The 27,611-nt window shown below is 40.9% G+C and overlaps 1 protein-coding gene and 1 long non-coding RNA gene across 11 annotated transcripts in view; one reads left to right on the top strand and one right to left on the bottom strand.

Annotated features, from left to right (window-relative positions):
- The window catches only part of LOC147364257 (uncharacterized), a 79,953-nt gene extending 65,002 nt beyond the window's left edge, over nt 1-14,951 (top strand). Inside the window, exon 3 of the long non-coding RNA XR_015134254.1 lies at nt 14,255-14,951. This is a non-coding gene — a long non-coding RNA (uncharacterized LOC147364257). The remainder of the gene's footprint in view (nt 1-14,254) is intronic.
- Nucleotides 5,026-27,611, bottom strand: part of DAAM1 (dishevelled associated activator of morphogenesis 1) — a 182,812-nt gene continuing 160,226 nt past the window's right edge. For all 10 annotated transcript variants that reach the window (XM_086320447.1, XM_086320442.1, XM_086320450.1 and 7 more), the window contains 8 exons: nt 25,880-25,986; nt 24,001-24,089; nt 19,994-20,162; nt 16,664-16,771; nt 14,741-14,801; nt 11,777-11,908; nt 9,110-9,280; nt 5,026-7,730 (listed from right to left, as the gene is read on the bottom strand). In XM_086320447.1, the coding sequence (XP_086176573.1) occupies nt 7,521-7,730; nt 9,110-9,280; nt 11,777-11,908; nt 14,741-14,801; nt 16,664-16,771; nt 19,994-20,162; nt 24,001-24,089; nt 25,880-25,986 (1,047 nt within the window). In that variant the 3' untranslated portion in view covers nt 5,026-7,520. The remainder of the gene's footprint in view (nt 7,731-9,109; nt 9,281-11,776; nt 11,909-14,740; nt 14,802-16,663; nt 16,772-19,993; nt 20,163-24,000; nt 24,090-25,879; nt 25,987-27,611) is intronic.

The raw sequence follows: 27,611 nt of genomic DNA on the forward strand, positions 1-27,611 counted from the left end.
ACAATGTCACAAACCTCCGTCCATGTTCATCAGGCACTCTATCTATCAGATCTAGTCCCTTAAATCTATTTCTCACTTCCACTGTATAATCATAAGGGATTTGATTTAGGTCATACCTGAATGGTCTAGTGGTTTTCCCTACTTTCTTCAATTTAAGTCTGAATTTGGCAATAAGGAGTTCATGATCTGAGCCATAGTCAGCTCCTGGTCTTGTTTTTGCTGACTGTATAGAGCTTCTCCATCTTTGGCTGCAAAGAATATAATCAGTCTGATTTCGGTGTTGACCATCTGGTGATGTCCATGTGTAGAGTCTTCTCTTGTGTTGTTGGAAGAGGGTGTTTGCTATGACCAGTGTGTTCTCTTGGCAAAACTCTATTAGCCTTTACCCTGCTTCATTCCGTATTCCAAGGCCAAATTTGCCTGTTACCCCAGGTGTTTCTTGACTTCCTACTTTTGCATTCCAGTCCGCTATAATTAAAAGGACATCTTTTTTGGGTGTTAGTTCTAAAAGGTCTTGTAGGTCTTCATAGAACCATTCAACTTCAGCTTCTTCAGCGTTACTGGTTGGGGCATAGACTTGGATTTCTGTGATATTGAATGGTTTGCCTTGGAAACGAACAGAGATCATTCTGTCATTTTTGAGATTGCATCCAAGTACTGCATTTCGGACTCTTGTTGACCATGATGGCCACTCCATTTCTTCTAAGGAATTCCTTCCCACAGTAGTAGATATAATGGTCATCTGAGTTAAATTCACCCATTCCAGTCCATTTTAGTTCGCTGATTCCTAGAATGTTGCCATTCACTCTTGCCATCTCCTGTTTGACCACTTCCAATTTGCCTTGATTCATGGACCTAACATTCCAGGTTCCTATGCAATGTCACTCTTTACAGCATCGGACCTTGCCTCTATCACCAGTCACATCCACAACTGGGTATTGTTTTTGCTTTGGCTCCATCCCTTCATTCTTTCTGGAGTTATTTCTCCACTGATCTCCAGTAGCATACTGGGCACCTACTGAGCTGGCTTTTCATACTGTTCATGGGGTTCTCAAGGCAAGAATACTGAAGTGGTTTGCTATTCCCTTCTCCAGTGGACCACATTCTGTCAAACCTCTCCACCACGACCCGCCCGTCTTCAGTGGCCCCACATGGCATGGCTTAGTTTCATTGAGTTAGACAAGGCTGTGGTCCGTGTGATCAGATTGACTATTTTCTGTGATTATGGTTTCATTGTGTCTGCCCTCTGATGCCCTCTTGCAACACCTACCATCTTACTTGGGTTTCTCTTACCTTGGACATGGGGTATCTCTTCATGGCTGCTCCAGCAAAGTACAGCCACTGCTCCTTACCTTGGACGAGGGGTATCTCCTCACAGCTGCCCCTCCTGACCTTGAACGTGGAGTAGCTCCTCTCGGCCCTCCTAGGCCCACGTAGCCACTGCTCCTTGGACGTGGGGTTGCTCCTCTCGGCCTCTACCCCTGACCTTGGGCGTGGGGTAGCTCCTCTCGGCCACTGCCCCTGACCTTGGAGGTGATAATTAGAGATACCAAGGGAACATTTCATGCAAAGATGGGCTCAATAAAGGACAGAAATGGTATGGACCTAACAGAAGCAGAAGATATTAAGAGGAGGTGGCAAGAATATACAGCACTGTACAAAAAAGATCTTCACAACCAAGATCATCACGATGGTGTGGTCACTCACCTAGAGCCAGACATCCTGGAATGCGAAGTTAAGTGGGCCTTAGGAAGCATCACTATGAACAAAGCTAGTGGAGGTGATGGAATTCCAGTTGAACTATTTCAAATCCTAAAAGATGATGCTGTGAAAGTGCCACACTCAATATGCCAGTAAATTTGGAAAACACAGCAGTGGCCACAGGACTGGAAAAGGTCAGTTTTCATTCCAATGCCAAAGAAAGGCAATGCCAAATAATGCTCAGACTACCGCACAATTGCACTCATCTCACATGCTAGTAAAGTCATGCTCAAAATTCTCCAAGCCAGGGGTCAGCAATATGTGAACCATGAACTTCCAGATGTTCAAGCTGGTTTTAGAAATGGCAGAGGTACCAGATATCAAATTGCCAACATTTTTTGGATCATTGAAAAAGCAAGAGAGTTCCAGAAAAACATCTACTTCTGCTTTATTGACTATGCCAAAGCCTTTGACTGTGTGGATCACAATAAACTGTGGAAAATTCTGAAAGAGATGGGAATACCAGACCATCTGACCGGCCTCTTGAGAAACCTATATGCAGGTCAGGAAGCAATAGTTAGAACTGGACATGGAACAACAGACTGGTTCCAAATAGGAAAAGGAGTATGTCAAGGCTGTATATTGTCACCATGCTTATTTAACTTATATGCAGAGTACATCATGAGAAATGCTGGGTTGGAAAAAGCACAAGCTGGAGTCAAGATTGCCAGGAGAAATATCAATAACCTCAGATATACAGATGACACCACTCTTATGGCAGAAAGTGAAGAGGCGCTAAAAAGCCTCTTGATGAAAGTGAAAGAGGAGAGTGAAAAAGTTGGCTTAAAGCTCAACATTCAGAAAACGAAGATCATGGCATCTGGTCCCATCACTTCATGGGAAATAGATGGGGAAACAGTGGAAACAGTGGCAGACTTTATTTTCTTGGGCTCCAAAATCACCGCAGATGGTGACTGCAGCCATGAAATTAAAAGACGCTTACTCCTTGGAAGCAAAGTTATGACCAACCTAGATAGCATATTCAAAAGCAGAGACATACGTTGCCAACAAAGGTCTGTCTAGTCAAGGCTATAGTGTTTCCAGTGGTCACGTATGGATGTGAGAGTTGGACTGTGAAGAAAGCTGAGTGCCGAAGAATTGATGCTTTTGAACTGTGGTGTTGGAGAAGACTCTTGAGAGTCCCTTGGACTGCAAGGAGATCCAACCAGTCAATTCTAAAGGAAATGAGTCCTGGGTGTTCACTGGAAGGACTGGTGCTAAAGCTGAAACTCCAGTACTTTGGCCACCTCATGCGAAGAGTTGACTCATTGGAAAAGACCTTGATGCTGGGAGGGACTGGGGGCAGGAGGAGAAGGGGACGACAGAGGATGAGATGGCTGGATGGCATCACTGACTCGATGGACATGAGTTTGAGTGAACTCCGGGAGTTGGTGATGGACAGGGAGGCCTGGCGTGCTGCAATTCATGGGGTCACAGAGTCGGGCACGACTGAGCAACTGAACTGAACTGATGGAAAACATGAAACTCCTTTTACATTTCCTTCCTTCCGGGATTCCAAGCTTTCTCCAAGATAAAGAATTTATAGATGTTAAGCCATTTCTTTATTATGAACTCAAAAGGCTTTAGACTTCAGTAGAGTTCCCAGTAACAGAGGGCACAGGGATATAGAGACATAAACCTATATATATCGTCCTAATGGAGAAAATGAGCACTGAACTCAGTATAATGGTTCATGAATGACCCTGATGCAAGAACCCTTTCAGTCTCTCCATACATAGTCCCATGGTTCCTGAAGTTAGTGCTTATGGAACCAAATGGTATCAAGTAGCTGTTAAACCTTGGGAGGACTTAACTTAGGTTTTCCATATAATAGGAAACAGGTGGTGGTTGCTATTTTTTTTTTAAAAGTCACAGAAAATTCCCTTTCAGAACTTAATCTATTAAATAATTGTATCCAAACTAGTCTTCCCTGGTGGCTCAGATGGTAAAGCATCTGCCTGCAATGCAGGAGACCCGGGTTCAATCCTTGGGTTGGGAAGATCTCCTGGAGAAGGAAACGGCACCCCACTCCAGTACTCTTGCCTGGAGAATCCCACGGACAGAGGAGCCTGGTAGGCTACAGTCCATGGGGGTCGCAAAGAGTCGGATACAACTGAGCAACTTCACTTTCAAACTAGTTTATTAAAGATTATCCATGTTAAGTTATAGAAAAAGGGCAGAATCCTGGAAGGTTTGAATAGCTTCATCCGCTGACAGAAGCACATTTTCCCTAGGGATGATTTTCTGAGGAAAACTGAAGACATACAAGTAGGCATAATGATCTCAAAGTTTCAGGCTTTCCCCTGTTTCTATCAATACCCCAGGGCAGCTGAGGGGCTAGGTGGTTCAGTATGTAGCGCCACACTCAAATGTGTAAAGAGGAAATGGTATATTCCACTGTAGGGAGGAATATAACATTTCCCTACCATGGAGAAGGATCTCTCCCATCTGAATGCCAGTGCAAAAGAACAAAAACCGTTTGGATATTATGCAGTATCCAGGAGCTAAATAAAAAGTAATTATAAGAATATCATGAGTCCATTCCCAAGATCAGAAGTGCTTGGATTCTCAAGCAACCACTACTAGGATCCTTTGTTTTCAGCTTGATTTTACATTGGGTAGAGGACAGCCAGGAAGCCAAAGTGACATGGGGCCAAGAGAGAGTGCCAGTTTTCAGAGGATACAATGCACATTCCTTCTTCTGTACAGGTGACTCTTCCCATATTGACCAATATGATAAATTAATTTTTTTAAAGGAAATGCTTCAAAATGAAAAAGATTGATTCTAGAGATTAGAGATTCTTTTGTATACCTCCAGTTGAATAATTTTACCAGTAGTTCAGACGGTAAAGTGTCTGCCTGCAATGCAGGAGACCCGGGTTCGATCCCTGGGAGGGGAAGATTCTCTGGAGAAGGAAATGGCAACCCACTCCGGTACTCTTGCCTGGAAAATCCCACGGACAGAGGAGCATGGTGGGCTACAGTCCATGGGGTTGCAGAGTCGGACACAACTAAGCGACTTCACTTTCACTATGAAACTATTTAACTCGTACAGAGTTGCACAAAAAAGGTTAATTTCAGAAAGAGGTAGTATCTGGTGGTCTGTGGATGTGTTGAATGCTGCCACAGCAGAAAACTATACTTTTCAAGGCCCAGTATGAACAAGTTTGTATTATTCCTAATTAACCAACTTGCAATATTTAAATTTAATGGTGCAAATTGCAAAGAAGTTTGTTTTAAAAACTCAAAGCATATACATACACGTAATGAATTCATTTCTTTATTGCATATTGCTATTTAAAAAAAATGTACAGTCTCATAACACATACAACATTTTTTTCTTGGTACTATAACAACAGTCTTGCACCTAAAGACTAAGTGGTTCCAACTACTAAACTAATAAGATACAAGACATATAATTAAGTTTACAAATTATAATGCTTTGTCTTTTTGGCATTAATTTAAAAAAACAAACAAAAACTTTTGAAATACACACCCAAGAGAGAAAAAGTGGCTACTTACACCAGCACCAATCTAAAAAGTAGGTGTTTTTTTTCTTTTTTTCCAACAATGGCACATGGAATGACCTGCACACAGCTTTCGGGGAAAGAAACGAAAAACGGAAATGGCAAAGGAGGCCGGCCAGGATGGCCGTATCAAAACGAGGATGATTACAAAGGGCGAGAGGAACATGCTGCACAAACTTGCTCCTTTATGTGACTCCCTCCACTTGCCCATTCCTTAAACTGTAAAACAAAGCCATTTTCAAAAGGCAGTCCCAAACTCAAGCCAGATCAAATTTCTCCTGCTCTAAATAGAAAAGAATATACATAGAGGCACTTTAGTTAAGGAATAGACAAACCCCACTAGCGTACCCCACTTCTCCTCGCCTCCAAGCTTTTTTGAGCGAAGTCTCAGTCTGCATCTTCGACACAGTATACATGCAGACTTTGACACCTAGGAGCCGGGGGAGCGTGACGTCTGCGATTTATTTGTGACTGTTTTATTTGCTAGTCATTTACTTCTGTGTAATATGTAGAAAGTCGCTAAGTTTGCAATGAGGGGGAAGAACGTAAAACCACGGCTCTTGCCAACTCTTGGAGCACGATTTCACAGCTTTGACGAAGTGCAGAGACCTTGCCCTCTGCACTAAGCATTATAGTTTATACAAATTATTTTAAATAGCACGATTCCTATACAGCACACACACTGGTATTCTGTTTGCCCCTTAACTGTCCCCGTTACAGCTTAAGCTCCCTGGGGGCAGGGGCTCTGTCTTGCTTACCACTGTAGCCCTACAATGCCTGGCACATAGTAGGTGTTTCAATAAATATTCGTTAATTGACTGAAACTCAATTTAGTGTGTAAATAATGTTCTAGTGCAATAGGACAAACTACTCTCCACAGGAAACCCAACCACAACAGGATTGATGGAAAGAAAATAGAGAACTTTAGCCCCCCTCCCCTACTACAAATAAATAAAGCAAAGCAAAAAAAAAAAAAAGTAACAGTCCTCTGTATATATCATATAATTTAAGGATATTAAGAGTTGGTAGGTTAATGGTAAGCATCTATATTTTATTTTCTAATGTTCATTGTTTTTATTCATTTCTCCCTGAGAGCTTTATCTTTTGGACTGAAATTTTACAGGTAGTGTTACTGACACACAATTTAAAATGACAACATATAAACAGCAAACCACTTCAAACATACTTAGAGATAAACAGATCTTGGCATCTCTGGTGGTGGTGGTGACATTTTGTGCATTCACTAAGTGTTCTTCAGTTCAGAAACATATTTACAGAAGATGCAGCTTGTCCTACAGAACAGAAAATACCAAAAAAAAAAAAAAAGGCACCCCATAAATTTTTTAAAAAATTGTTTTTATCCTTTCAAAGAATTCTTTTAGGTCTTCGGTGGGAAATTTGAAAGTTTATAGTTCTATACTGTTAGGAAAACAAGCACATTATGGTAATTTTGTTCTTTAACAAGAGCATGGATTGCATTTAGATAAATAGTGTTCTTTCCAAAAGCAATGTAAAGAAATCATCATGAGTGCTTGGCAGGTAACAATGAAATTAGGGAGGGAAACTGATGTCCAGGTTTTAAACATAGAAAAGAACTCTGATTGACATTCTACAAAATTCAGATTGTGTGCAAGATGTTCTCCATAAACATTTACAGACTGCATCCCCACACCAACGTCAGAAATTCTAAGCTGGTCCTGTCAATTACTGATGCAATGCACCAGCATCGTACTTGTCAACTATCAAAAACCATTTGAAATCTATATTTTTCCAACACCAGTTTCACCAATGAAAATAATTTCAAAGTATATCAAGCTTGGAAACCATAAAATATTTCTCAAGCTATATTTATTTATTTTTTGTTTTTCTTTTTACTCTAGGGAATGTCTCCATATCTCTTTCAGGAGACAGTATTGTGCTTCTGAACAGTCATGGTGTTCGGGGAAAGATGAGCCACACTCAATATGAATGCATACACAAAGGGGTTCTGAGCACATACATAGACATAGATTGTTTTTTCTTTTTTAACCAAACATAGGTCTCCAGACAACACTCAGACTTCTATATACATTTCTTAATATATACACACACATACATACACACACGTTCACACATTCACTCACAGATGAAAGGAGAAATTGCCACTGTTTGGATTGCAAGGCAGTGTAATGAAAAGTTCTAGTCACTTCAAAGGGCTGCTAATGAGCTTTCTAAAAAAGAATTCAAGGGAAATTAGAAGTTAAGTTTTGTGACCGGTCTCTCCCGGCTGCTGTCCGTCATCTGGTTGGTGATGCGCTTGCGATTCCGTTTCAGTTTGGAAAGGTCTTTGTCAAACACTTCTCCTGAGCGTAAAGCGGAAACCAGGTCATCAAACTCTCCGCCTTCTTCACTGTTCTCTTTTGCTTTCCTCATTTTCCGTTCCCTTTCACGTTGTTCTTTGAGCTGCAAAATGGAAAGCAACCGCTTAGAGAAGTGTCAGGACAATACTGCATTTTGTATTCGGTGGAGACGAACACTGTGGATGGCAGTGGTGCAGTGACACCATGTCTGTCAATAGCTGCCGATCCCTTGGCTGTCACAAGCGGGTGACTGGGATGTGAGGGGGCTCGTTGTAGAAACAAGGAGCAATGAAAAAAATGACCACCATTTTGTAATTAGACTCTCACTGTTTAGAATCTGGGTAAACCTCATGATATTCTAATTAAAAATACTGGTTTCTTTGATGGTATAGACAGATGAAAGCAAATGCTCATCAGGCCACATTCTTGACATCAAAGGCTTATTTAGCCTCTCTCTACCATGGATGCCTAGAACCCACTATGCAAGAGTTACAATTATTAAGATCCAAATAATATGCATACATTATATAAAATGTATATATTCAGATAAAAAGGGAAAAGTAATCCTTAATTCTACCAAGAAATAACCATTATGAACCTTCTGGGGGTATATCTCACCACTATCAACACTTACTTTACACAAAAATATTTCATGTGGAAACCATTCTGTAAGCTTTCTCACATGAGAAAGACATGACTTTTGAGGACTGCATAAATAGTCCATTATGTAGCTATTACATCATTTAGATTACTTTGCCAACAAAGGTCTGTTTAGTCAAAGCTTTGGTTTTTCCAGTAGTCATGTATGGATGTGAGAGTTGGACTATAAAGAAAGCTGAGTGCTGAAGAATTGGTGCTTTTGAACTGTGGTGTTGGATCAGACTCTTGACGGTAAGGAGACTGGACTGTAAGGAGATCCAACCAGTCCATCTTAAAGGAAATCAGTCCTGAATATTCACTGGAAGGTGGGAGGAGAAGGGGACAACAGAGGATGAGATGGTTGGATAGCATCACTGACTCAATGGACATGAGTTTGAGTAAACTCTGTAAGTTGGTGATGGACAGGGAGGCCTGGTGTGCTGCAGTCCATGGGGTCACAAAGACATGACTGAGTGAGTGAACCATACTGAACGGAACATCATTGAGAACCAGTGCCCAGTTGGTAAACGTTTAGGCTGTCCCAGGTTAGGGCTTTATTATAAAGAGGGCTGTTCTTTGTGGAAATGTAGAATTATTTCTTTAGAAAGACTTCTAAGAGGTGGAACTCCAGATCAAAGGATGTGAATATATTTTTTTAGGCTTTGCATATAGACTGCCACATTGCTGAAGAGAAACTTTCTACTGACTAAACTCCCAGTAGCGTTCTAGAGGGGGCTTTGATGCCCTCCTCCTTGCCAGCACATTGGAGTGCTTCCTAAAAACCAAGCGGATGCAGTGGAGAACTTCCGGGAAGTGGGGCTGGCCCGTCACCTGCCCTCTTACCTGAGCCTCCATGCGAGCTCGGCGCTCCTCCTCCTCCTTCTTCTTTCTCATGTTTTCATTCTCTTGTTTGGCTTCTGACACAGCCTGAAGAAACTGATCAAAAATGCCAAAGAACTCATCCGGTTGTATTTTTCCAGCTTCTTCCCCAAAGTGTTTCACTGCTTTAGTAAACTGGGAAAAAGAAGGTTTTAAGAAGTTCAGTGTTTCAAGAGAATGCCATGATCACATAAATATCAATCTCTCTTAAGGGGCTGAAGCTCCAACTGAGTCAAATATAACTCACTGGATTTACCTTTGGCTGCTAAACATATCTAATCATTTCTAAAGGAAAAAATTTAATACTCCAGCATCTTGGGAAACCATTTATTCTTGTCCACCTCATTTCAGCTTAACATCTATGATTACATCCTATGACTTCTTGTTAACTAAACAGTAGTAAAAAACAAGAAAGCAGAATACCAGAGGACAGAGTGCTCAGGATATAAAACTAATAGCAAACTCAGCAGGGGTAAGGAAACTTACCCCTTTAGCTTTTCTTTGAAGTAGTTTAATATTTATTGATGCCATATGGTTAATATCAAAATCAGCTGCTTTTCCTAATCGTAAATAATGCTGGTATTACTCTATTTCCTGGGCCTCAATTAGAAAACAATCACCGATTACGGAATCATTGAGGCAACCCAAAATTCAGGACTGAGAATACAATTTTATTCCAAAACCTTTGTTTTAGTGCCCTCTTCAAGGCAAATCTTTTAGAAACAGCTAAAATGCAAAATATTAAGGGATAATTTTTAAAAATTAAATTAAAAAATATATACAGTAATGAAACAGCACAGCCAGTCTTTAACATTTCCATTTTTAGCTCTTTTGGCGGTTATCTTCATAATTCAAGATAGTATGCTTTCAAGTGTCTTAGCGTTATTTTGGCCATCCAAATACTGTTAGGTGCCAGTCAACTGGTTTTTAAGAACTATACCTCCTTCTGTGAGGATCTCATGCTATTAAGCCTAAGCTGCAAAGGATGGTGTTTCTAGCTTCAAGGTCAAATGAATTCTCACTCCTTATGCCTTATCAACTACTAAAAAATTGCCAGCTCTTTCATTTTCTTCATAGTTAGAAACTCTTAGGTTGGGGAGGACTGCATAAATACTTCACGGTCTAATTGCTTTTATTTTTCTTGCATTGCTTGCCTTTAATAAGTTTCTGTGATGCTTTGGCAATACTACCTACATAAAGGAAATATTTTCAACATTTCTTCTTAAGTAAAACAATTTTCAATTATACATATATTTCATATCTTTAAATTTATAATAATATTCGCTTTTCACCGAGGCATCCTCGATCTTTTACTTATTTGGAGCTATTATATTAGAAACTAAGCTCTTTAGGGAAAAATACAACATTCTTCACACACCACACACAGTGCTTTAGCTTGCTCCATGATTTTTACAAGCTAATTTCTAAAAGTTCTGGTATGAACAAAACAGCAATAGATAGCCTACAATTGCGTTTCAAAAGCATTCAAGTTCCTGCACTTCAAGCCATCCTGAATGATCTTTTTATCTAGGAATTCTAGTGATGATGAAGTCATGTATATTTTGGTCTTGGAAATCTGAAGAAAACTCGTCCCAGACTAAAGTTCCCACACTAAAATTTTTAAAAAAGTAGGGTGTGTATAAATAAAAAATTAACTATTCACTGGATTCTTAGGAAAATGTCTGAGCCCTTGAAATAGGTACTGTACTGTCTGGTTTGGGGTGGGGGCCATCACAGTGGAGGCTGCTAACACCAGGTCACTGGTTTCAGTCAGGGGTATCAGGTAACAGCAGTCATTCAAACATATATCTGGTCTTATGTTTATTATTTAATAACGTTGGAGGTGGGGTTTCATGCTGAAAGGAGCCAGTGTATCTTAACACAATCTGCTTCTGAACTCCAACCAGTGTGCGTGTGCACTTCCATACAAAATCATCCATATCTACAACTGAAAAATGAGGTTCATTACTCAAGTTTCAAGGGGAAGAGTCACGTTTCAAGCAAAGAGTGTTGTCACAGCTGAAAAATGGGCACTGTGGACGAACTCAATAGGGTGGGTGGGTAGCTGCTTGCTGTCATTTATTAACAAGAAGAGGATGAGAGAACGTGCACGGGAATATGAATGTGTGTGAATTCTGGAAAAGGAAATAACTAGAGAGAGACTGTGAGATGGGGTAGTGGGATTTTAAGGTGTTGGGTATTTGTCAATGAAAACTTTTCCTTTATAGGAAAACAAGATTTTGTAAATAGCAAAATTCATTTTAAAAGTCCTATTTATACCTTTTGTGACGAGGCTGTGAATTAAAGTGCCTATCATTTAGTAAGTTCTTCTAGAGATTTAAAGAGGGAACACCCTGTTCTCCTGTCTCTTATCTGCTCTTGTAAGGAGAGCATCTTACACGTTTCTGAAGCACAAGGCTTCGGCCCAATAATAACCAAGAAAAAGCTGTCACAGTATTCACTGGTTTAACACCGTTCAGATACTCCAAGGTCTGACTAATCTAAAGAGATGCAGGCCAGTTAGAAAGTGTGTGTTTCAACTGATCACAGTCCTAGAAATGAAAGAGTAATTGTAATACCTGAGAGTACCAGCCCTGTCGAGCAACACTCAGTGCGCAAGGGAAAACTTACCAAGTCTTTGGCTTCTGCTAGAAGATCTTCAACGTCAGAGAAGCTGAAGCTGGCTACAGTGATGAACTGGCTGACAACAGACACAAACTTATCTCCGGGCTGTGAGGGCTGAGACTTCTGATATTCCAGCTCCTTAAACACAGGGAATGGATAATGTCAACGTAGGCTTCAGATGCAGACGCACCTTGTTTCATTTCCCTTATGCCTCAAATTTAATAAAAGTCAGAACGGCAAACACATCAAAACTACTGCAGAAACGTCTTAATGATAGTTCATGTCCTGCTCTGCTTCTGCCCACCCTGCCAGAGTCATGCCCATGTGTGTAAACACATTTGCAAAATGCAATTTAACCGGTCATCCGAGTACTTTATTGGTGTGGTTTTTGTATACTGGCTTTAGAATGTAAGCAGATTAACATTTGGATAAAATTCATAGAAGTTAAATAATGGAGAGCAAGTTGGATTAAAAGGGTTTGTGACTGAAAGCAAGAGAATTTGTAGATATTCTGTGCTCAGAACTCTGGTGTCTTGATTTTTTCCCCTTTTTTCTGTATCTGCCGAGTCTACTTATTTCATAAGCTGTGATATCTAGGTCAGTAGAATTTCAGCTGTAGCGTTTGGCACTGTAATGCCATTTTTCTTCTCATCCATACCATTCGGGTTTTGTGAACAGTCAGGTAGAGGTGTTAGTGTCGTGTTAATTAGCCATCCTCTCCATTACCATGGTGATGAACACAGCTTATTCAAATTTCATTTCAATAATAACTTAAACCATTTCCAGATGCATTCTCCTATTTCATTCCACAAAACCTCTATGAGTGTTCAATTATTATGCCAATTGTATTGACACATAAATTGAGGTTCAGAGGCATTCTTTGCTCAAAGTCAAGTAGCTGATAAGTGATACAGCCAAAATTTGAACTCAACCTCTAACTCCAGGGTCTCAGTAACAACTTCTCTGTGTATCTATTGACTTATTCTGGATCTCTATTTTCTTCCATACCTGCTATGGCAGAGAGTCTAACAAGTAGGAGAGTAGAGGTCACAAGCTAGGGGTTGATTCAGCTCAACCACTGACTTGGTTTTTATCCATGGCAAGTAGCCTGGGCCTTAGTTTCTTCACTCATAAAAGGAGGGCAATATACATATTACCAGGGGAATCAAGTGAAATAAAAGTGGAAACTTTTATGGAACTTGCTCTGATTAAAAGAAATTGCCACAATTCTAGTCCTTGGGTTGGTAAGGGAGTTATATATGTGAGGTGCAGAGATGTGAAAACAATTTTAATGTGTTTCATGAATGTATAATTTCATGAGAATTCCACCTTTGATATCTTTCCAACAGTATGACTGACTTGTGCAATGCACAGTTGGGACACATGAATATTTGTACAGGTTAAAGTCTGCCCCCCAATATTTCCTCCCTCTTAACATTTAAGCTGCCGGGGGTAGAGAGAAGCTGCTGTAGGCCGTTTCCTATGAAGAGTGTGTTACAGTGTACATGACCCAGGGGCTAGAGAGATTTCAGCAAAATGACCTTTAATAAATCCCTCAAACACACAACTTCCTTGGGACCCCTGTCTTATGCCTTGTTCTGAACTAGCTCAGATGCAGGCCTCAGAGCATCCATTATCAGACTTTAGGGCTGTCATAGCTGCCATGCTAGTCTCAAGAAAGCTTTCCACTGGGAGGAAATACAGCAGAATGAAGGCTAAAAACAAGCTTTGTCCCAAACCGCCCTTACCCTGTTTGGCCTGTGAAAGCCGAGGACCATGTGCCACGCTCCTTTATAGTCTCCCAGCCACAGGGCTGGGAAAACAGTGCACTCAATTCATCTCCTGCACTTTTTAAACAGTGGCCTACCCACCACGTCTTTCTTCTTCCTCCCCCCAAAAAAGGGAAAAAGAGAAAACCTCACATGCTCCTTAATTTATTAAAAACAGAAAAGATTAGCATCGTGACTTTAATTTGTATTAGAGCTTCTTAATGATGCCAACTACTTTCTATGGCAGTTTTACAAGCAGGAGGAGGGTCCTTTTGGTGTTACCCATAAGTTGATCTGTGGGGCACCTTCCCGAGCTGCCTGTAAACCAGCCTCCTGCACCAAGGGCCAGGCCAGAGCCCTGTCTGCTCTTGGGAGCGAGGCTTCCACCCTAATCTGTCTCCATCTTGGTGACAGCCCCCGTGTGGTACCCACGGGGCACCGCGCCCTCAAATCAGGGTTAAGGCCACTGGCTCCTCTTCCTCCAGCACTCTGATCTGCTTTCCTTCCATGGAGCCCGGGCTTAGGTCATCTCGTAGACTTGGGCGGCTTCCCTCCTCTGTACCTAAGCTCACTCTCCCTCCTTCTAAGCCGTAGCTTGAAGTTCATCTCATCTAGAAGAGATACTTCCTCTCACACACGCCAGCTATTCCCTAAGGCCCAGGCTAACCTAAATCACCACCTTCCTTTGAAAGGCACCTTTGTCATCACTTTACAGGAGGTAAACTGGACTGACTGCTCCTGGCCACTGTAACACGTGGAGGGCAAGCATTCTGAGCCATCGTGATCTCCTCGCCTTAAGAATGGACTGTACCCTTAAAGTGTTCAATGCATTCTCCCCAAAGGGTCAATGCAAAGACGACAGAGAAGTTCCACTGCTCTACTGACAGTGAACATTTATCAAGAGAACAGGAGCACTGAGCAGACCTTGAAGAGTCTCTAGCCCAATCCACTGTCACAAGTCCTACGTCACAGGTAGCAAAGTGGTAGAACCCTGGGTCCAGTGTCCCAGCTCCCGTGATGCCCGCTGCTGTGTCGCCAGGCTAAACACAGTCTGCCTTTGCGTCTCTGTTTTTGCATTTTATTTTTAATAGTAAATGTTTCTCCCGAGCATACCAGCATGCCAAGGCAACTGGCAACTCCTCCGCTGGACACCAGTAATGACAAGACTGGGAATTAGAACAAGAAACAGAGACAGACTCACCATCTCTACTGCTTTCAGGCCACTTCTCAACGTGCTTATTTCTTTGTCCAGCTCAGTCATGCTGTTGTAAATGGCAGCATTTTAGTAACTAACATGAGACTTATACTTGTGAATTAAATGTACAATGAGTTTAAATATTTCATTCTTGGTCATCCACACTATTTTAAGTGTTTAAAATTTTTAAATTAAAATTCATTTTAAATGCTTAAAATTCTCTTCAGCATTCAGATCTCACAGAAAGACAGCAACATTTTAAACTTATATGGATTATGTTTCTTGTTTTCCATAGCCAGCAGGTATGAGAGGGAGAGATATATATAGGTATATTGGATAAAAAGAATAGAATAGAAATATGACGTTTTAATCTCACAAAAATCTCACTTAAGCAAATTATGGTATGTAGAAATAAATTTCTTGCCACGTGTGACTTCCTTTGGACAAGGGGAAGAAAGAGCTGAGGCACAGGCATGTGTGTGCTGTGCTCATCATTACTGTATTGCTTTTCAAGAAAACTCTGATAGTCTGAGGGCTTCCCATGTGGCTCAGCTGGTAAAGAATCTGCCTGCAATGCAGGAGACCCCAGTTAGATTCCTGGGTTGGGAAGATCCCCTGGAGAAGGGAAAGGCTACCCACTCCAGTATTCTGGCCTGGAGAATTCCATGGACTGTATAGTCCTTGGGATCGCAGAGAGTCAGACATCACTGAGTGACTTTCACTTTCACTGATAGTATGAATACTACAAGGTGATAGCCTACATTTCAATCAAAAATGATTTTTCTTAGTTTTCATTTTTGTTGTTTTTTTTTAAAACGAAGTTTCCTAGACTTTTCTCATAATGCTTTTTATTTGATGGCTTTAAACATTAGAGATTATAACCATTCTCACAGAGAATTCACAAGTAAACAAATTCGCCAATACTTCATTTACCTTCACATTTTAATTGCATGCCTTACATCATGGTACATTTCTCCCAAACTCTACAGAGGAAAAAAATTAGGCTGCTCATCAGATTTTTCAAAATGACTGCAAAAAGATGCAGTTTAAAGTATTTTTTTTTAAGGGGGGAGAGGAGCTGGGTGCAATAGAAGAGCAGCAAGGAAAAGTGCATGCCCCTCACGAGGTCTCTGAAAAGTGGTGTGAAGTTTATGGGGAAAACCTGGCGTCTTTCCACTTTATTTGTATTCCTTCATTTGCATAAAGACTGCTTTCCATTAAAAGGCTGCTTGGTTTCTGGGAGTGTAGGCACCTGGGAAAATTGATACCAGCAACGCCCTGACCTGCAGCACTTCTGTTTGCTTAACGACAAATCCTCATATTCTCATTTAACTAAGGGTGCTCCCACCTGTATTTTAAGAGAACCACCCCTTCCAACTAGTGAAACCACATTTCTTCCCTGTATCTTCGTAACTCAGAAAATTAGGTTTTGCAGAAGTTAAAAACTGTATCCAGGAGTATGCCAAAACAGCTAGAACAAGTATACACAACATACGCTCACAGTATGGTTCAACAATACCTTGAACAACACAGGTGTGAACTGTGAGGGTCACTTACACATCATTTTTTCCCCAGTAATTATGGACTAAGTGATTTGTGGCTGACTGATTCCTCAGATGTGGAACCATGGATGTGGAGGAACTCGTATAGGAAGGGTCAATTATAAAGTTATATGTTGGATTTTCAAACTGTGCGTGGGCGTTAGGGAGTGTGTTGGCACCCATAACTCCCTTCTTCAAGAGTTAATCATATATTCAAAATTATGTAATACATCTGGGTGACTTGGAAATGATTCAAACTACTTCAGGGGAAAGCTGAAGTATACTATTCAGGGGAAAGCAAGACAGAAGGACCCTCTTAAGGTAACACTATCTCAATGGCTAAAGCAAGGGATTTGAAAAGCTGAAACGATTCAGTGTTAGTACTTACTTTACTTTTGCTGCTTGAGGAATGTCCCGCAGCTCCTCATTTAGATTGAGAACCTTGGGGTATTTATTTTCCACGATAGTGATGAGATAGTGCAAAAGTGTAATGTTCCTACAGTTAGAGGAGAGAGTATTAAACATGGTTGATATCGGCATATGATTTGCATATTCAAGTGTCTGATTCCAAAAGAAAGCTGTATCCTGCATTACTTTCAAAATTTGGAGGTTCCTGTAAAGCAGGAATTCAAGAGAAAGGGATAAGAGGAGAGTATTTATGGGATTTACATAAATAGATGTCAAAAGAGGCACACATCTTCTGAAACGGAAGGGCAGGGGATGAGAATTACATTTTTGGCCCATAATGAGGACGCTTCCAAATCTGGGTGATGCGATGAGTGATGAAAATGAGTCTGAACCATTGCCAGTGGGGACATCCCTTCACAGTGCATCCACCCAAAGATGAGACCTGCCCTGGCAGTTCAGAACAAAGCAGGGTCGGGTGGGGAGTGAGGGATGTCTGTCTAATGCACCAAAGAGGACAGTTAATTTTCAAGTCTGAGAGTACAGACCAGCGACCCACAGATGGGAATCACTGAGAATTCTCATTTAAGGTTTCTTTGGTCTGGGGGATAACATTTTCCCCTTTTGACTCGTTTGTTTTTCTCTTTCCCCCTCTGACCTCATCTGTTTTGCTGCTGCAGCAAAGGGTGGCTGGAAAGTTAGGAAGCCCCCCCCCCATTTCAGGGAAGGGCCTGGAACTGGGCCAGGACTATGCCATCATGGGTATGATATCCTCGCAGCCTAATTTTAGCAACACTTCAGCTCCTAACTGCATAACTGGCTCCCTCTTCAGTGTTGACAGGGCTGAACCCTGACTGACCTGGGCTGAAAAGGCAGGCATCTGATAACTGTATCCATGAGGCCACGCCATAGGAGTCTGGTCCCCTTGTCCCCGACTCCAATGCACACTACAATCACGTGAATCCCAGATGCCTGTGCCAACCTGGGATTCATCAGTTGGAATGAAGTGGGAGCCAGGCTGAGTATTTTTAAAAACTTCCCATTGAGTCTAACAGCCAAGATCAAGAACCACTTAGTCTGTTGAAAGTTACCATAATTAGGAGGACACAAATACATTGCTTAAAAACCATTTCCATAATTTTTAGGCAGTTTGCTAATTCACAAGGCTAAGTCACAACAGTCTCCCCAGCAACTAAAGTGAAGCAAAGTTGGCAAACAATTTTTTTCCATATCAATGCAAACCATTTCTGGTTACCCTTGTAGCTTCCTAGAAGTCAATGCAATCCTATTCCTCTGAGATAACTGGCTCACGTGGAAAAAAATTTCCCCTTATTTTTCTTGCTCTCAATAATTAGAGAACCATTGTTCAGCAAAGTAAAACAGTAGCTAATAGTTCTGGTCACTTATTTTGCAGATGTTCAGCTGTATTGTTCCATTTCAATTTTGCCATTCACAGAATCTATGTGTCTGCCATGTGCTGGTTGCATGAGGGGCAAATTCCAGAGCCCATCATGAGAAAGACTAATGCTGTTTTCCTTCATTATTTCAGAGAAATAAATGTATTTAATTAATCATATATACTTTTTGTGTGGAGAAAGACTTAAAACTAGATCAGTTTCTATATTTGTCTGTTATCCAAATAACACCTGATGTGAATGAATATAAATTCTTGAATAATAAAAACTAACTAGACATCTCACATTGGATTATTCTCTGGTCATTACCATAAACAAGCCTATAATGCAGAGTGAAGAGGGAAAAGAAAAAGATCAGAAATGGTTTTGTTTATTAATGTTTTGAAAAGGCTAACTGTGTACTTAGCCTTTTTATTTTTATATTAACTAGTAGATAATCATGTAGTAAGTGCCCGGTTATCAGTAAGTTGGAAGGGTGGGATGCAAAGGGTATTAAGGGCATGGTATGTGTGCACACCTGTGTGTGGAGAGGCCCTCCACCTGTGACGGGTGGTGAGGGTTTTCTTCTGCCCCAACCTATAAGCTCAGGGGAAGAGAACTCCCTTCCTTAAAAGATGGCTGGCCTTTCACATGCAAGTAAGATGCTGCAGTTATCTACTACAACTTTCAAATAAAATCTGCCTATTGGTAGAGGAAAGCTGTGGGCAGACCACTAGAACAGTTGTCAAATATCTGTAAGGCCAAACAGGCTGTGACCTCAGACAAGCTAAATGAGACACCTGACCCTGACCCTGGCCTCCGTTTCTTTATCTGACAACAGGTGATATAGCACTTGGCCTGGAGACTTCACAGGCTGTTGTGACAAGCACATGTGAAACGGCTCTGAAAGGATCGAGTGCTTACATTAAAAATAAGGTGGTGGTGACAGAATCTATCAGCTGCCCTTTGTTAACCTATTTCTACACAATGTAAAAATAAGGCTTAGCTCTACAACTAAACACACTGCTTATTTCTTATAGGATGGATTCAAGGTTGCCATTATGCTATGCTTCACTAACCCTATAGAAAATACAGAGTAAAAAGCTCACTAGTTGGGAATAATTAGGGTGAAGAGAAGTATTTCTAAAAAGAATTCAGGTTACAGAGAAGTTTACCTTAGAAACAATTCCTTCCAAGACAGTGAGAACCTTAGAGAACTACAGTTCTCAGAGAAGCTAGAGTTAATATGCCTAATGCCCTTGCCAGTAAATGACACCAGTGCATTTTCACATCCTGGTGTCTCTAACAAGAATCTGTTCACTTGTTCACTTAAAACACACTTTCTAGGAAGCATTTTAATGAGTCTTGGGATGAACAGCTGAACACCAACAGCCAGAACGCATGTATACCCTCATCTTTTCATATAGCTGCTTGCTTCCAGGTACTAAGGAAAACACAATCTAAAAAGCCAGCAAGCCTCACATTCTATCCTCAGCTGCTAGTTTATCTTTGTGGAGGAGTAGCAATTAGGAGAGGTCACGAGGAGACTATTAGGATGCTGGTAATGCTCTGTTTCTTGATCTGGTCACTACTTACACAGATCTGTTCAATTTGTGAAACCTCATCTAGCAGTGTATTTCCAGTGTGTGAACTTGCCTTTCACATATTACACGATACAAAATGTTTACCTGAGAAAACCCAAAACACAAAAAACTTGGACTAGATGATATCCTTGTGGAATGAAAATAAAGGATAACTGGCCCAGTGGGAACTTGGGATTCGCGTGGTCCTGAGGTAAGAAAGGATCAGTGTCAGAGGAGGACAAGAAGGAGAAAGTGCAGACCAGACACTTGAGTGTCAGGAGGCCCAGAGTTATACAGCTGAGCCCCGACCTACGTGCTCAGGTTCTCCATACTTACTTGTCAATACTGGATTTGGTGTCGGCAATCTTATTTAGGCTGGATATCTTGAATCCATACGCATTGCCTCTTTGGCCTTTATTCATGTAATTTCCAAACGCCAAAACCACTTCCAGCAACTGCTTCAGGGCACCACTCCTAAACACCTCTTCTGAGCCAGAACGAATTGCTTCAAAACAAAATACACAAAACTATTACAACCAAGACTTTTCAGTGATACTCATCCTAAATCCACACCCGATAACAGATACCAAAGATGTAAGATGGGGTCATTAGATTACCTGGGAGCACTTTCTGAACACCTATACCAGAAGCAAGACACGAGGGGGCCAGGAGAGTCAGCTCAGGTTGTTCAAGAGACCCAGAGGCAGCTGCACAATCCCAGCCTTTCTTTTTCCTGGTTGATTCACCGACCGTAAGCAGTTAGGAATACATAGAGCGTCGATTGCATTTTCCACATTCCTTTGCAGACCCTTTCTTGCCTGGTGTGTGAGTCAGATCACAGGACTATTGACCAATTTCACCAGTAGAAAAACTGGGCACACGTGTGACATGTCACAGCTGGCAGGTGTCATCAGGGCCCCAAGGCCAGCCTGCACTCTGTGCTGGGCTCATAAGTTGCCCACATTTCAAACAGCCTCAAAATCAAACCACCTACCAGCCTCAAATCTTCCTTTAGAAAAATCCAGTAAGATTCAAATCAACAAAATTAGAAATAAAAATGGAGAGATCACAACAGACAACACAGAAATACAAAGGATCATAAGAGACTACTATCAGCAGCTATATGCCAATAAAATGGACAACTTGGAAGAAATGGACAAATTCTTAGAAAAGTACAACTTTCCAAAACTGAACCAGGAAGAAATGGACACTCTTAACAGACCCATTACAAGCACGGAAATTGAAACTGTAATCAGAAATCTTCCAGCAAACAAAAGCCTAGGACCAGATGGCTTCACAGCTGAATTCTACCAAAAATTTAGAGAAGAGCTAACACCTATCCTACTCAAACTCTTCCAGAAAATTGCAGAGGAAGGTAAACTTCCAAACCCATTCTATGAGGCCACCATCACCCTAATACCAAAACCTGACAAAGATGCCACAAAAAAAGAAAACTACAGGCCAATATCACTGATGAACATAGATGCAAAAATCCTTAACAAAACTCTAGCAAACAGAATCCAACAACATATTAAAGAGATCATACATCGTGACCAAGTGGGCTTTATCCCAGGGATGCAAGGATTCTTCAATATCCACAAATCAATCAATGTAATACACCATATTAACAAATTGAAAAATAAAAACCATATGATTATCTCAATAGATGCAAAGAAAGCCTTTGACAAAATTCAATATCCATTTATGATAAAAATAAAAAAAAAACCCTCCAGAAAGCAGGAATAGAAGGAACATACCTCAACATAATAAAAGCTATATATGACAAACCCACAGCAAACATTATCCTCAAAGGTGAAAAACTGAAAGCATTTCCCCTAAAGGCAGGAACAAGACACGGGTGCCCACTCTCACCACTACTATTCAACATAGTTTTGGAAGTTTTGGCCACAGCAATCAGAGCAGAAAAAGAAATAAAAGGAACCCAGATTGGAAAAGAAGTAAAACTCTCACTGTTTGCAGATGACATGATCCTCTACATAGAAAACCCTAACCTAATGACTCCACCAGAAAATTACTAGAGCTAATTAATGAATATAGTAAAGTTGCAGGATATAAAATCAACACACAGAAATCCCTTGCATTCTTATACACTAACAATGAGAAAACAGAAAGAGAAATTAAGGAAACAATTCCGTTCACCATTGCAATGAAAAGAATAAAATACTTAGGACTATATCTACCTAAAGAAACAAAAGACCTATATATAGAAAACTATAAAACACTAGTGAAAGAAATCAAAGAGGACACAAATAGATAGAGAAATATACCGTGTTCATGGATTGGAAGAATCAATATAGTGAAAATGAGTATACTACCCAAAGCAATCTATAGATTCAAAGCAATCCCTATCAAGCTACCAATGGTATTTTTCACAGAACTAGATCAAATAATTTCACAATTTGTATGGAAATACAAAAAACCTTGAATATCCAAAACAATCTTGAGAAAAAAGAATGGAACTGGAGGAATCAACCTGCCTGACTTCAGGCTCTACTACAAAGCCACAGTCATCAAGACAGTATGGTACTGGCACAAAGACAGAAATATAGATCAATGGAACAAAATAAAAGCCCAGAGATAAATCCATGCACCTATGGTCACCTTATCTTCGACAAAGGAGGCAAGAATATACAATGGATTAAAGACAATCTCTTTAACAAGTGGTGCTGGGAAAACTGGTCAGTCACTTGTAAAAAAATGAAACTAGAACACTTTCTAACACCATACACAAAAATAAACTCAAAATGGATTAAAGATCTAAATGTAAGACCAGAAACTATAAAACTCCTAGAGGAGAACATAGGCAAAACATTCTCTGACATAAATCACAGCAGGATCCTCTATGACCCACCTCCCAGAATATTGGAAATAAAAGCAAAAATAAACAAATGAGACCTAATTAAGCTAAAATATTTTGCACAATGAAGGAAACTATAAGCAAGGTGAAAAGACATCCTTCAGAATGGGAGAAAATAATAGCAAACGAAGCACCTGACAAAGAATTAATCTCAAAAATATACAAGCAACTCCTGCAGCTCAATTCCAGAAAAATAAATGACCCAATCAAAAAATAAGCCAAAAAACTAAACAGACATTTCTCCAAAGAAGACATACAGATGGCTAACAAACACATGAAAAGATGCTCAACATCACTCATTATCAGAGAAATGTAAATCAAAACCACGATGAGGTACCATTTTACGCCAGTCAGAATGGCTGCTATCCAAAATTCTACAAGCAATAAATACTGGAGAGGTGTGGAGAAAAGGGAACCCTCTTACACTGTTGATGGGAATGCAAACTAGTACAGCCACTATGGAGAACAGTATGGAGATTCCTTAAAAAACTGGAAATAGAACTGCCATATGACCCAGCAATCCCACTGCTGGGCATACACACCGAGGAAACCGGAATTGAAAGAGACACGTGTACCCCAATGTTCATCGCAGCACTGTTTATAATAGCCAGGACATGGAAGCAACCTAGATGTCCATCAGTGGATGAATGGATAAGAAAGCTGTGGTACATATACACAATGGAGTATTACTCAGCCATTAAAAAGAATACATTTGATCAGTTCTAATGAGGTGGATGAAACTGGAGCCTGTTATACAGAGTGAAGTAAGCCAGAAAGAAAGACACCAATACAGTATACTAACACATATATATGAAATTTACAAACATGGTAATGATAACCCTGTATGCGAGACAGCAAAAGAGACACAGATATATAAAACAGTCTTTTGGACTCTGTGGGAGAGGGCGAGGGTGGGATGGTTTGGGAGAATGGCATTGAAACATGTATATTATCATATGTGAAATGGATTGCCAGTCCAGGTTCGATGCATGATACAGGGTGCTCGGGGCTGGTGCACTGGGATGACCCAGAGGGAGGGGATGGGGAGGGAAGTGGGACGGGGGTTCAGGATGGGGAATACATGTACACATGAATCCGTGGTGGATTCATGTCGACGTATGGCAAAACCAATACAATGTTGTAATTAGCCTCCAAAAAACAAATTAATTAAAAAAAAAAAAGAAAAATCCAGTAAGGCCCCATTGTAAGAAAGATAACTGTAGGTTTGGTGTCAGTAGCAATCAAATTCCTCACCAATACCCAGAGAGCAAAAGCCCAGGGGTTGTGCGTGAGCTCCAGTACTCAGGCTAGGCCAGCAAGCTGAATGCAGACCTTAAGTAATTATCTGCCAGAATTCCAACAGATTTCAAGGGAAAAAAAAATTACCAAAGGGATTCTATTGACTATATGCACTTGCATGCACTTGGGATGAATAGCATTTCCATTCTGAGGGACTTGACTTTACCTTCTACTTTGGGTTTCACTTCTGCTACACGCTCTGCGAACTTCTTTTTGAAGTACAGCGATTGCAGTCTTTGTTGATAATGATTAATTCTGTAAGAGCAAGCATTAACTAATGAACACTTAATACACCTATATTCCCTCAAAGGTGACAGTACCTTGGAGCACCTGTGCTGCCTTCCCCCCTTCTCCTCCCTCCTCCCTGCCTAGAGAGTTCCTCTCCGGGACAGAAGCACAGGGCCTGAGCCCAACCATGCCTGCAGAACCCACTTCTTCCCACTGCCCTACAGGGCGTGTTCCAGCAAGGGCAGCAGGTCCTCAGCTCCGATCAGCTCAGGCAGTCGCTAAAAGCAACTGGGAGCTAACTGCTCTTGACTGAAGCCCCCTTCTCTTCCTCAGAGTCCCAGCAGCTCTTGAGAACAGAAAAGAGATAAAAAGGAATGAAAATGTAAAGACTCCCCTCTGCTGCTGCAAATAAGAGGCTGATGCCTGCCCTCCTCCTGTGCTGCCTCACTTTCTACAAAGTTTGTCTTTGGCAGAACTGTAGGGTAAAACTTGTCTCCAGGCTTCTTTCCTTACACCGTCTCTCCCTACACCTTCCTCTTTCTTCACAGCTGGCTCCCTATCTGTGCCCCTCAGAACTGGAAAGCTCTGCTTTCCAGGAGAGCAACTAGCACCTAGAGATAACAGGGAACTGGCCTCTGACTGCCACCAGGACAGGCTGCCTGGTGTTTCTGAGTGGGTGAGAGTGGGCACTTCTGCCAGACCTTCTGAAATCACTGCTTGATCTGCTCTTCAGTGGAAACTTCAGTTTAGGAGGACCAGGGATCAGCTCTCATCCAAAACTATGCCATATAATCAGACAGATGCAGCCCAGGTTCTGTTCTTATTCAGTGACCTTGAACAGGAACCTTAACTCCTCCATTAGTTGGCAAAAAATATTTCCCTGCCTGACAGCCCTCCTGGGAGTGCTGATAGAAGGATTAAGATGCATGCAAAGACCTAGACAGTTACTAAGTGGCAGCTACTGTGGTCATATATTTGTCCACATGAAGGGACAAATGCACACCTGTCAAAATTTCAAAATCATCCTTTATTCTACAGTAGTATATGAAATGGCAAGTTGAGATGAAACAAAAATAAGTTCAGACACAGCAGAAATGTAGAGTGAGAGGCATGTTTACCTTCACCACCACGTAGGCCATCGGCACTCAGGGGAGGCACTCTGTCCTGAGGTTGACTGAGAGTTTCAAGACCACTGGTTCTTGCCTAATGCAGAATCAATTCGCTAGGCCTGGGAGGGCAAATCGACTCAGCTCACATGCCAAATTCAATTACAGAGCAGAGGCTGCTGTGGGGCTTTCTGGAGAAGGGCTGAGAAAGCTTGCCAAGGCTCCATGGGAAGAGTGCCATGATTGATTAGTGATGTCTGCATGTGTCATGATTTGACATCTAGGCCCTGGCTATTTTGTTATGTGGGCTCCAGGCTGTTACCTTTGAGTCTGTCCACTGTTTTCTATTTTACAACAACCTTGAGATGTTGAAGTACAAGGAAGAATGAGCTAGAATCCCAAGAGATCAAAATGGTAAGAAGGATGACGCTGACTGGAACCAGGAAAAGTTATGACTTGATTAGGTCAAAGTACATGAGTCAGAGGCCCAGAGATAGAGATAATTGTGAAGAAACCCTGACCCTGGCTTACCCATGGGCAAGAACACACAAAACAGAACAGTCAAGTTCCACACAACTCAGATTTGAGGGATTTAAAAAGACTTCAAATTAAGCCAGGTTAATTGGCCCAGATAATTCAACAGGAATCAAAAGTTTCACTTCCTTAGAAAGGCCAGGGGCATCTTTGCTTTTGAAACATTTTCAAACTCACCTGCTCATCTCAAAAAGGAATCTGTCAGCCTTGGCCATCCGATCTAGTTCATGTTTATGTTCTTCCAACAGGTCAATATCACTTTTTTCAGGAACAAATTTCAAGAGCTAGAAAGTACACACAAATATTAAAACTGCGGTTTATAATTTAAATTCTTGTCCTAATTTTTCACCCTTTCAGTTAAATTTGTCCCATGATGAAAATTTAATTTTTTAATTTATAAGCTCTCCTCATAGGTGACTGTTACGATACAATAGAAGTGATAAAATCTTTCCATTTAGGTGGCCAAAAGGTACAAACTTCCAGTTACAAGATAAACCGGTACTGGGGGTGTAATGTACAACATGATGGTTATAATTAGCCCTGCTTCTTGATATATATGAAAGCTATTAACAGAGTAAATCCTGAAAGTTCTCATCACAAAGGAAGAAAAACTTTTGCTTTAAAAATATTTTATATATAAGAAATGACAGGTGCTAACTTAACAGTATGGAAACCATTTCAAATTTGATAGTCAAACCATTACGCCATACACCTTAAATTTATAGTGATGTATATTTCAATCAAAATGGGTGCGAAAACTTTTCTATTTTTACTTGAAAGTAGTTAAACAGGTGTAAGATTCATTTCTGGTACCTATCTGTTCTTTAATGCCTCTCATTCACAATCGAGAAGTTCTTTCCCAGACCTACTTTACAGAGACCATTAGACGGACCTTAGAGATTCAATACTAGAGATTAGGCCACTTCCCCAGCATTATAAAACAAGTGCATATGATATTCAGAAATAGAACTTGGGTCTTGACTTCCAGCTGTCTTTTTTTTTTTTCTTCTATACATCATGCTGGAATGAGTAATTCTGTGTGTATTTTCCAATCAATTTGCTTATTTCTTGGGCTCATCTAATTCCATCTCCTTGTTTGCTCTATGTAGAGCTGGGTGAGAAGGACACAGAAGGACTTAAAGTTTTTGATTCCACATTTTATTTTGCAGGAAGAAATGAGCATGGAATGTAGAAGAGATAGCAATAATACTTTAAGTTGAAAAAGCACTTCTGTATGTGTCTAATTTCCTTTAAAAGCACAAACGTATATGTGTATGCCCAGGCCTGTGTGTCTGTGTGTGTGCTATTTTCTAGATCAAATATTCTCGGACTTTAAAAGAAAAAATTTACACTAAGCCTCTGGGCCCCAAGGTCCTACCCATAACTCAGTGCTGGCACTGGGCTGTCCACTTAGCAGACTTTCAAATGTTTTTTGGGTTTAACTAAGGGACCTTAGAAAAGGCAGTCAGTCGAGGTACTGCCAGCAGAGAAAGAGAAGTGGAACTACAGGGAAGAAGATGAATGACGTGAGGTTGGAAATATATTCCCGGCAGAGTGCTTATCTGGGGTCTGGAATGGGCTGAGGTCTGGAATGGGCAGCGTAGCATTTATAAAGGAGGAAGAGCAGCTGTCATGGCAGTGGGGGAGGGTAGAGGTCGGGGAGGGCAGGGAGGAGCAAGGCCTTCATAGGAAATTCAGTCTTTATTTTGAAGGCATGGGATGTAACATAAAATCTTAAGTAGGGGAATGAGTTTGCACTTTAAAAAGATCACTCTGCCTGCAGAATGGAGAAAATCAGAAAGGATCAGAAGTAGTGGGGGTTGTTATTAGACTGTTGATGCAGTAATCTAGTGGTGTCCTGGAATAGGTGGTGGACAGGTTCTAGAGCTATTGGGGGTGGGGGGGTGGG

The sequence above is a fragment of the Bos grunniens genome, chromosome 10 (assembly GCF_055505025.1).
Source record: "Bos grunniens cultivar Pamir isolate PY7600 chromosome 10, Bosgru_T2T1.0, whole genome shotgun sequence".
Classification (NCBI taxonomy): domain Eukaryota; kingdom Metazoa; phylum Chordata; class Mammalia; order Artiodactyla; family Bovidae; genus Bos; species Bos grunniens.